Here is an 11919-nt window from a genome sequence, read left to right as displayed (position 1 = left end):
GAATGTTAGCAAGAGTTAAGACCATAGGCAGGTTGCATAGCAAATGGGATTGGAACTTGGGCAATTGCTATGCTGTCATAAACACTTTTGAAATTAATTTTAGCTGATTTTTAAACCACCTAGTTTCAGAAAGGATTTATGACAATGTCTAAAGGCACAGTAAACATAATCCAGCAAGATAAAAATATATATACAAGTAGAAATACAGGAGAAATAAAGACGGGGCATCACAGGGCTCTTCTCTTCTTACCTGTGTACTGCAACCCCCTGTACTCGCTTATTGCCCCAGGAGGTTTTAAATTGGGCCAGTAGTGGAAAAGCATTTGCACAGCTGGAGGTTTCACTTGTGAAGGCCCGTAGGCGATCACATACAAAAGATCCTAAGGGAAACATGAAGCATATTTTGACTTAGCATCATCAAATAAAAATAAAGGTATCTCATTCAATATTACCAAAGCAGTGAAAACTCCAATAGAGAGGTTGAGGTGGGTAATTTCCCTGGGATCTCATCATCCAGGATGCATTACAGATTAGATCACGTTTTAATTTGTTTATTGATCTGTCCGTAAATGAGCCCCCAGGTAGAGTTCAAAGAACACTATCTTTTAACAAATTCTTCTCCAATGAGATAATGTTAAAGATTTCAGAATAGCATAAGTCAGTTTGCCAAACACTGCATTTTTAAAAAATATTTTCCTAATCACATTTTGTAGCAATTCACATTTCCTATTAGAAAGAAGACAGATTCTCAACCAACCTTTCAAATTATATAAAACTATTTGTCATGAATATAATAACTGCTTAATTCCCAGAATAAGATACATCCAATTACTTTATGTCAAGACACTCTGTCCTTATAATATCATTTCTGCTTTAAGTGATAATTAACCAGTAAAGAATTATAGGTTTTGCCACATCAAAATAATAGGACATCAATAAAAACAACCTAAACAACATATTAAATGCAAACAATTTTTACTATATCATATAAATAAGTTTGTGAGGAGGGTTAAATTTGACCCAAAACTTACTTTCCAGACTTCTTGTTTATATTTCATGAGACATTCCAGTAATTGACAATGATATACTGTAAGGAAGAAAACATAATTTGTACATGAAACGTAAATACCAGACAAAACATTCTTTGAGATATAATAAACTACTTTGGTATGACTTTTCATACTAATCATTAAATTAGAAGTGACTTATCTCCTTATGTTTATACAGTACTTTTCAGAAATCATGTAAGCCCTTGACTTTATCAAGCTCTTTTCAAAGTATTTATTTACTCTATTGAGAAGTATTTCATACATCATATTAACAGAGGATATATTAAGAAAAGTCTCTAGTAATCATATTTCTATAACATAAACTTGTATCAATGTAATGAAGAACTACATAAGGGGAAAAAATAGCCCAATAGGATCATAAATAAAAGCTCATATTTATTGAGTATCCATGATTTGCCAGGTATTGTGCTAAGAGCTTTATATATATTATCTCATAACCACCATGTTACAATCAGGAAACTGAGGATTAGTTTCCTATTTTGCCCAGTGTTGAAGAGATAGCAAGTGACAGACTGATGGATTAGAATTGGAGCTTTACCATTTGATCATCAATTCCATCTTGTAAAAGAATTTTTAAAAGCTGCACAACAGCAAGCCTCCTTGATTTGCCTATCTTCACTTGGGGAAGATACAGTACCTTCATCCTAGCTAGGTGCCTGTTTGACACCTTCCTTAATCTATATTCCAAGCTTATCATGACACTGAAGCAGGTCTCACTTTCGTCACCAATGGCCTCTGTGGTGGTCTATCCAGTGGAAATTTTTCAGTGTGCATCTTACTTAACTTTTCAGCAGTACTCAGTACGGCTGACCATTGTCTCCTTTTTAAAACACTATTCCTTGGCCTCATGACATGACAAGAGTCTCTCCTATCATCTGTGGTGCACAGCGTTGTTGCTACTCAACTGCTATCAACAACCCTTTCTTCCTCATCCACCTGCCAATATACAAACTACGAAAGCAAGATACTTTCCCAGACACCCTTGCAGCTGGAGATAGCCATATGACTCAGTTCTAGACAGTAAGAACTAAGAGAGAATCTACTGGGGAACTTCTGAGACTTTTTTTTTCTCAGATAAAAGTAAAAAGGGACCAGGAAGCCTTTCTCTAATGACCTTGACTGATCCTATTACCTTTTTTTGGATGTGGTTATATGAGGAAATAATAAACTCCACTGTGGCAGCCACCTTGCAAACACAAGGGGGAGTCCAAAAGAAACACAAAAATGCCATCTAACCCCCCTGATATTGTGGAGATATCTTCAAGGCTTAATAGTGGGCTATTAAGTAAATGACAAACATGCTTGTAGTTTAAAGCCTCTGTTAGTCAGCCACAGAAATCCTAATAAATACAATCTCTCTTCTCCTTGGCTATCTCATCTTCCTCGACTGGGCCACTGTCTGCTGGAATTTCTGAAAGCTTGGTCATGGAACCACGCCACTTTTCATTCTATGCTCTCTCCTGAGCAACCTCACACTCATTCAACTTCAGTACCCATCTATGTGCAATTCACTGAAGGTCACTGGACACTTAAGTGTAGGCTCAAAGTTCTTTACCTCTAGTCTAAAGCTCTGTTCTGAGCTCCAGACCCACAATACAACTATATAATTACCATCTTCTCTTAGATGTCTCAAAGATACCTTGAATACAGCATGTCCAAAACAGCTCTCATGATCTTCCCTCAGAAGCCCGAAGTTCTTCCAGCAGTGCTTCCTTTATCAGTGAATAGAACCACCATGCACCAGCTATTGCAAGCCAGGAACCCATTATATCCAATATGTCACCAAGTCCTACCAATTTTACTCTCTAAATAGCTCTCAGATAGATCCACTTTTCTCAGTTTCAACTGCCCCTGCCTTTAGCATGCCCAGACAAATGCAGTGACCTCTTCTTTGGTCAATTTATATTCAATCTGGCCTCCTTTCAATCCATTCTCAACTGCAACCAGCTAGACACACACATATGCTCAAAGTTCTTCAGGGGCTTCCCATTGGACTCGGAGTAAACACAGGTCTCCCTAACACTGCCCCAACATCCCACACGTTCTGACCAATGGAACTCTAAGTCTCATCTCACACCAGGCAGCCCTCACTCTGAGTTCCAGCTACACTGATCCTTCAGTCTCACCTGCTTGCCAGGTGACATGAGATTCCTCTGCTCAAACCATCCTCCTCCCCTAGTAGGCCTTGTTAACACTGTTCATCCTTCAGATCTCAAACCAAAGGTTACTTCCACAGAGAAGCCATCCCTGACCTCCCCAATAAAAGCAAAATCCCTTTTTATAGAGACTCATAGCACAACACACTTGAAGCACTTGTTGCAATTGAAACTTTACACTTGATTTTATAATTATTTGATTAATAGTTTCTCCTCCCCCTCCCCCAACCATATGATAAGCTTCATTAGATAAGGGCAGCGGTCAGTTCTATTTTGCTAACCATAATGTCCCCAGTGCCTGGTACATAGTGGATACTCAGTAAGTATTTATTGACTAGTCACTCTAGAATTGGAATGTTGTTCTAAAGCCATCACTGACTTCTCAAATGCAGATGTTCCAGGACACTTTCTCTTACAGAGCGTCTGCTATTCTCCATGGGTCTGCTACAAGAATCCTGTTCAGGGCAGTCCACTGACTGCCCCATGAACAGACATGGAATGTCCCTTTGTTTAAACTGCTTTCCCCTCCCAGAATTCCCACTTACCCTATCAATCAACTCTGTCCATGTTTAAGAGCCATACTTTGCTCAAGTGACATAAAGCCTTTTCCAATCATTTCAATCCATAGAACTCTCTCCCTCTGATGAATTAACACTGTCTGCAGTATTTATTTGGCATTTTCCATGTACTACTTTACATTGCTATTTAATGATTTATGTGAATATACCTGATCTTCCCAGATGGACATAAGTTCCATAGCAAGCACCAAACCTTACATTTCTGTGTTGTTTTCATCATGCCTAGCACAGAGCCCTGTACATAGAAGTTACTCGATGAATGCCTGTTATTTGAGCAAGGACTGTGCTCTATCTGCCACTTTATGCTTCTCCCAATACAAATTCAAACATGATTATGCCCTAATACTTAGTAGCAGAGAGCCCCTGGCAAATACCGCCCCCTTCTTCACTCTGTTCCATATCACAAGACCCGTTTGGGGTCTCAAATGAATACAAATTCAAACATGATTATGCCCTAATACTTAGTAGCAGAGAGCCCCTGGCAAATACCTCCCCCTTCTTCACTCTGTTCCATATCACAAGACCCGTTTGGGGTCTCAAATGTAATTCCTAGTATAGAAAAGCTGTTTATAAACATCCCCCATGAACAAATGAAGATACAATAACTGTATCTGGCCATAGTAATTTTCCAGTGAAACATTCAACTTCAAGAAGAATATGGTAAATTGTCGAGATTAGCATTGCTGTTTATTGAGCATTTATAATGTGCCAGTCACTATGCTAAGTAAGCACTTCACATACACTTAACTCATTAAATCCTCACAACAACTTTTTAAAGTACTGCAAAAAGAATTATTCTCATTTTGCAAATGAGGAAACTTGATAGTAAGGAGGTTAAAGAACTTGCTCAAGGTTACATTAACTAGTAATTTGCAGGTGAGCTCAGGTGTGAATCCACATACATCTAACCCCAAACCACATGATTTTACCCACCCTGCTTTACTGCCTCCCAACTTGGAAATTAGGACTAAAGCCTCATGATGAGACTAACTAGATTCTAAATGAAAGGTTTTTTTCCCAGAACATAATATAGAATAAATACGACTGATATTTCGATGGTCCTATAAGCTAGAGAGAGTGAGATATGAGACTATAACTTCCCCCAAAAAACACATTTTCACTAAATTCATATAATAATCATAAGAGATTTCATACTTAAAGGATGTTATAGACTGACTGTTAGTGCCCCCTAAGAAGTTATATGCTAAATCCTAATCCCTAAGGTAATGGTATTAGGAGATGGGGCCTTTGGAAAGTGAATAGATCATAGGATTAGTGCACTTATAAAAGAGGTTCCAGAGAACTCCCTTGCCCTTTCTGCCATATGAGGACAGAGCAAAATGACAGCCATCTATGAACAAGGAAGCAGGCCCTCAGCAAACCACTGAATCTATCAGCACCTTGATCTTGGACTTCTCAGACTCCAGAACTGTCAGAAATAAATGTTTGTTGCTTATAAGCCACCCAATTCATGTTTTTGTTACAGCATCACAAATGGACTAAGATTGAAAATTGGTACTGAGAAGTGGGGTGCTGCTATAATGAATATCTAAAAATGCAAAAACAGCTTTGCAACTGGATAATAGGTAGGGGCTTGAAGAGTTTTGAGTTGCATGCTAGAAAAATCCTACACTGCTATGAATGGACCTTTAAAAGCAATTCTGGTGAAGGCTCAGAATGAAAAGAGGAGAGTTGTACAGAAAGTCTCAGTCTTTTAGAGAATAACTAAGTAATCCTGAGCAGAATATTGGTAGAAATATGGACAGTAAAGGCAATTATGATGAGGTCTCAAACAGATATGAGGAACATGTTATTGGAAACTGAAGGAAAGGCCCTCTTTTTTATAAAATGGCAAAGAACTTGGGTGAATTGTCTTCATGTCCTAGTGTTTTGTGGAAGGTAGAAATTTTAAGTGATGAAATTGGATATTTGGCTGAGGAAATTTCTTAACCAAGTGTTGAAGGTGCAGCCTGGTTTCTTCTAACTGCTTATAGTAAAATGCAAGAAGAAAAAAATGATTTAAAGACAGAACTGTTAATCAAAGAGGAAGGAGAACTAAAAGATTTGGAAAATTCCCATTCTATCTGTATTGAAAGGACGAGAAAACTTGTTAGGGAGAGAACACTGAGGGTGTAACCAAGTTAATAAGAAGATTAGTCAGCTAGGAACTATTGTCCAAAACAAGGCAAGAATGACCTCAAAGGCAATTCAGAAATCATCAGAGATGTCCCTCCCATTACGGGCCCAGAATGCAAGGGCCCTGTGGGAAGAATGGTTTCAAAGAAGAAGCCATTGGTACTTCTGAGACCTCAGGGCATGTCAACTGGCACTGCCTAACATTGCAGGCTCCAATTTTCACACTCCATAGATGTCCTAAGTGCAGCCCCTATTGCCCCAGTGCAGCATGCACTGCACCCAGCAAAGCTGGAGGGGTAGGTACAGTTGCCTTCACCTAGGTTTCAAAGGATGTCCAGGAGAGCCAGGACCCCACCCCCAGAGAGTCAGAAGCAAAGGACTGCAGCCTGCAACAGCAGGGCCCAAGCAGAGAACCACTGTAGGGGTGGAGTCACCATGGAAAGCCCCTACTAGGGCAATGGCCAGCAGGGACATGGAGGCAGGGCCACCCAAAGCCATAGGGGCAGGGACTTGGGGTCCCAACCCCTACCTGGCAAAGCTGTGGGGGCAGAACTACCATCCCAGTGGGTCCAGAAGTGGGGTCTCTGCCCCAGTGAGCCTGGGAGGCAGAGTATCAGGTCAAAGAAGATTATTCTTGAGCCTAAAGGTTTAACATTGCTTGGTTTGGGACTTATTTGGGACCCGTTACCTATTTCTTCTTTCCCATTTCTCCCTTTTGGATGGGAATATCTATCCTATGCCTGTCCCACCACTGTATTTTGGAAGCATTTAACTTGTCTGATTTCAGAGGCTCATAGCTAGAGAGGAAATTGCCTCAGGATGAATCATACCTTGAGTCTCACCCATATTGATTTAGATGATATGTACATGAGGTATCGGACTTTGCACTTTTGATTTGATGCTGGAACAAGTTAAGACTTTGGGGGTTACTGGGATGGAATGAATGTATTTTGCATGTGAAAAGGATATGAGTTTGGGGAGGCGAGGGGTGGAATGCTAAAAACTGAATGTTTGTATTCCCTGAAATTCATAAGTTAAATCCTAAACCCCAATGTGATGGTATTTAGAGGTGGCGCCTTTAGGAGGTAATTAGGTAATGAGGGCAGAGTCCTTATGAATAGGATTGGTGCCCTTATAAAAGAGGCCCCAGAGAACTCCCTTCCTTTCCACCATGTGAAGACACAGTGCCAATATGGCCATGTAGGAGCCAGGAAACAGGCCCTCACCAAACACCAAAGCTGCTGGCACCTTGCTCTTGGACTTCCCAGCCTCCAGAACTATGAGAAATAAATATTCACTATTTATAACCACCCAGTTTATGGCATTTTTGCTGTGGCAGCCCAAGCAAACTAAGACAAAAGATGACACTCCAAACTAAGGAGGATTAAGATTTTTGAAATGAAAAAAACTTTTTTCCTCATTGTGAGTAAAAAATTCAAAAATTGTTTATATGTAACTATGTAGATGGCTAAACACAGTGCCACCAAATTTGTTCACTTTCCAAATAAACATTAAATGAAAATAAAAATTGAGTTCATATATTAGTATATGAATCCAACAATCAGCCTCTTTTTAGGTCAGTTTCCCAAAGTTCATCTGCAATTATACTGATGAATAGAAACCAAACACAAGTAAGTCATGAAAACCTATCCAACATTACTAGTAATTAAAGAAATACAAATCAAAATGAGATATTATCTTTTATCTGTCCAACTCCTCTTTTTAGGTCAGTTTCCCAAAGTTCATCTGCAATTATACTGATGAATAGAAACCAAACAAAAGTAAGTCATGAAAACCTATCCAACATTACTAGTAATTAAAGAAATACAAATCAAAATGAGATATTATCTTTTATCTGTCCAACTCTGTACACATTTTTTAATACTCAATGACAGGTCACAATGAGACAAGTACTTTTATATACAACTAGTGGGAATATTGAAAATTTTTCAAGCCCTTTAACCCATTAATACCATTTTTATTAATTTATTCTAAGGAAATAATCACAAACGTAGTAAAAACTTTATGTTCAAGGATATTTATGTACCATTACAGTAGCAAATTCACTAAAATATTAACAGTGGTTATCTTTAATTGTTAGAATTACAGGTGATTTTTGTATTTCTAATTTAACTATTTTATACAATTATATTCAACCAATTTCCAGTCAATATTCTAAAATTATGTTCTCGAATATTCTAAAAATATCAATGGCCAGCAAGATCACTGCTAATAGCAATAGGCAAGGGAAATTTATTTCAACTCAAAAGTCTGTCTTCTAACACATCCTCAATTTTCTAGTCCATCAAGAGAAGTTCTCACATGAGAACTTCCAGCCTGCTTGTTTAATGTCTTCTTTAATTACTGGTTTTGGAATTAGTCAAGGCACACAAATTTCCACGTACCTGGATTGGATGTATACTGCATTGCAATCATTAGCATGGACGATGCAGAGAGATTAACATGGGCAGGAACGCCTTCTCTCCTTGAGGAACCCACTGAAACCAAAAGGTTTTTGATTAGACACAACTTAATCTCTGCATATACTTGCTACTTTACATAGAGTATGAGAGCTAAGAAGGAACTTTGAAAAAAAAGTCCCAATCCACAAAATTTGTCTTAGCATACTCATGCTACAGTTGCCACCATCCATAGTGAAAATTTACTGAGAATCTACAGGGAGGGACAACACCAGAATGTGATGTTTTATCAGAGTTGCACTTAGATGTGATCTCTACTCCCAAGATGTTTATATCTAGATGGAAAAGAAAGAAAAAACAGAATCCTCTATGTGCCCAAATATAAAAACATGGTGAAGTTTATCCAATAAGAAAGTAAAAAGAAAAGATTTTTAAACCCAACTTGAATGTATTAATTTTTAGATATGCAGATGAATTAATAGTTTACTTACAATATATAATTTATTTAGTTACAAATTTTAAATCATGTGTTATTAAAAACTAACATAGTAATTTAAAAATTGTTTTCAACTCTCATATATCATTAAACCATTTTATTCAAACCTTCACATGTAACTTAAATCATCAATGTCTTCAGTACTATGAGAACCATTTTTTAGTTTTCTAGAGCTTACCATCTTCATATCCATCTGAGTTGTTTGAAATAAAGCACTTTTTGCATTTGTGAATAACGCTGTTGCTGGACATTTTATCCTGTGCCAACAAGTATTCAATCAAAAGCAAGTTGGTTTCTTCAACATTCATCTTATAGCTGTATAATTATGGTCTCCACTTACATACTGCTTTTAAGTCATTTTAAGTGGTTTGTTTATAATGACATCAAACTCTGTATTAAATTTCTTTGTCTTTCCTTTTTAATAGGGTGTATCAGGTAACCCCTGTAAGTATTCAAAAGTAGCACGTATGGAAGTCATTTGGGGTAATATGTTGTCTCCAAAGAGTATTTTATTATTCCAAGCACAGCAATTGAGAGAGGGTCCACAATAGGAGAAACTTTACTAGGACTCAAATATAAAATGAATTCCTCCTTTCTCAGGGATAACTGCAGAAGTAGGAAAAACCTCTCCTTTTAACCAGGCTGTGTGGCAAACTGTCAAGCATGAACAAAACAGAGAATATAACACCCTCAAAAAGTCAATTTTCAATTTCCTACACATAATGGAGAAGACCACTGACATAGGCAACAACGAAAAACCAGATAATCTCAAAATCTGCTTTATTTTATTCTACATTAAAGTACAATATGTGGGGATTATATCTCACCTATATGCAAAAAGGATAAGATGACTTATATAATAAAACACACAAATGATAGAACCATTGAAACACTAATAAAAGATTTGTCACGTAATAAACTAGAGAAGACAAAGAAAATTTAACACAATTCCATTTTTGTTACATAAAGAACTCTGAACACTATATTGGACAGTGGCCTTTCCAACAGCTTTACTGAAATAAACAAACAAAAAAGATCTATAATTAAATTCTATTTACCCGAATTTGCTTTTATTAATGACTTGCAGCTGGGCTGTTGCTAACCTCCCCCCACCACCACCAAGCTGGTGATATTCAGGTAGATAAGTTAGTTTGGCTAGACAATATAAATAAGCATTAATAATTAGACAGAGGTGTGGAGATCAGTTCACTGCTCTTAGATGGTAAAGTCAATTGATTATGATTAATCAAATATGATTAACCAGGAAAAAGAACTTTGAGTCAAATGCTAAAGAATAAGATTTAGTTACTCTCAAACTTTAGCCAGGAAGCTTGTTCAAATTCAGTTTCTCGGGTACCCATATCTAGAGATTCTAACTTAGTCAGTTTGGAAAGCAGGAAACTATATGTTTAATTAATAAGCACATCAGGTGATTCTGATGCAAGCTGGCCTTGGACCTCTGTTTGAAAAGTACTACTAGAGGGATGAGAAACAAGAAAGGATACACCCAGGAAGGTATCCAGGAATGGGAGGAGTAATGCACGCCCCTTATGCCCTTTGTTTAAAAAAAAGAAAAAGAAAAGAAAGCCCAGTCTCAGATGTACTCATGAAAAAAGAACATATATATTCTATATCCATTCCTTTTGGGACCAGTGTTTTCACTTTTGTTTAAATTCATCTCAAATTTTTTAATAATAAGCATTTCTCAACAATGAAAAGTACTGTTAAGAGAGGCTGAGAATCACTGTGCCTGGAGGCCTTCGAAAATGGGAGAGATGCCCAAATGTTTCAAATGATTTAGGTGAAGTCTATTTGGAGAACGGCCCAAATGGCTCAGCGAGCTTTGGATGTCCCTGCTACCCCAAGAAATCCATGCTCTCCCTCGAATATGGCCAGCCATAAAACCAAAAGCATTTCCCTGGCTCCAGTCCTAGGAAATTGGCTCCAATGCTTATATAAACAGACAGTACCTTGCAATTTCCTTATAACAGACTGAATAAAATCACTGAAATTCTAATTTAATAAATATGCACAGGCACACATCATTTATTGAATCTTGTTAAAAAGGCATGATATAAACAGATGTGCAGCTTGTCCCTATGAGGATGTAAAAAGCCAAAACAACATACAATAAAAGGAAGAAGATAATCAAAATAAGATTTTTACATTTAATATTGTGCTCAAGAAATACAATTAAAAGTTTTCAGTCTTATTCCTCATCCTCCCAACACCACAAGAACAATCAATATCATGAATAGTAACAATACTTTAACATGTTCCTGCATTTTATAATTCCTAACGTATTATCATTCCTAATTATAATTCCTAATGTATTATCATGTACAGCTCTTATATGATTTTCACCCAAATAAGTAAACATATGGGAAAAGCCATTTTATAAAAGAGAGAACAAATTATTTGCATGAGTGCACCAATCTAATTATTAGGACTACAGTCTAAGTCACTCAGCTTCACAGTTAATGCTCTGGTCACTTATTCATTCATGAGGTTTTTTGGTTGTTTGTTTGTTGGTACCTCCTGTGTACCAGGCACTGTTCTAGGCCCTGTAGATACAGTGGTAAAGACGACAGACAGGTCTTTGCCCTTATGGACCTTAGATCCAGAGCTGTGTTATCCCATATTATAGCCACTAGCCATATGTGGCTGTTTATATTTAAATTAATTAAAATCAAATAAAATTAAAAATTCAGTTCCTCAGTCTCACTAGACACATTTCAAGTGTTCAGTAGCCACATGTGGCTAGTGGCTATTATATTGAGCAGCACAGAATTTTACAGAACATTTCCATCATCGCAGGAAGTTCAGTGGACAGCACTGTTCTAAAGGAAAGGGCGAACAGACACCTGTGAGAAATATAAAGCAGTGCGACAGAATAGATAGAAAGTGACAGGGGCCAGCCCCAGTGCGCCACCGGGCCGGCCCCCATTTTCATTTTTTAAAAAAAAGAAATGAAAAAGGAAAGAGCTAAGAGCTAGAGCCTGGACCAGGGCTGATGAACCAGGGAAAATTCTGGGAGATAAATCTGAGACCAGGACACACTGC

The 11919-nt window shown here is 37.6% G+C and overlaps 1 protein-coding gene across 1 annotated transcript in view; it reads right to left on the bottom strand.

Annotated features, from left to right (window-relative positions):
- Nucleotides 1-250: 250 nt before the first annotated feature.
- The window catches only part of UNC79 (unc-79 homolog (C. elegans)), a gene marked incomplete at its 3' end in the record, with an annotated part of 28926 nt that continues 17257 nt past the window's right edge, over nt 251-11919 (bottom strand). The window contains exons 5-7 of the mRNA XM_008594977.1: nt 8346-8438; nt 1032-1087; nt 251-380 (exon numbers count right to left, since the gene is read on the bottom strand). Of these exons, the coding sequence (XP_008593199.1) occupies nt 251-380; nt 1032-1087; nt 8346-8438 (279 nt within the window). The remainder of the gene's footprint in view (nt 381-1031; nt 1088-8345; nt 8439-11919) is intronic.

Source organism: Galeopterus variegatus, unplaced genomic scaffold, assembly GCF_000696425.1.
Source record: "Galeopterus variegatus unplaced genomic scaffold, G_variegatus-3.0.2 Scaffold168, whole genome shotgun sequence".
Classification (NCBI taxonomy): Eukaryota; Metazoa; Chordata; class Mammalia; order Dermoptera; family Cynocephalidae; genus Galeopterus; species Galeopterus variegatus.
This window is presented reverse-complemented; position numbering and strand designations above follow the sequence as displayed.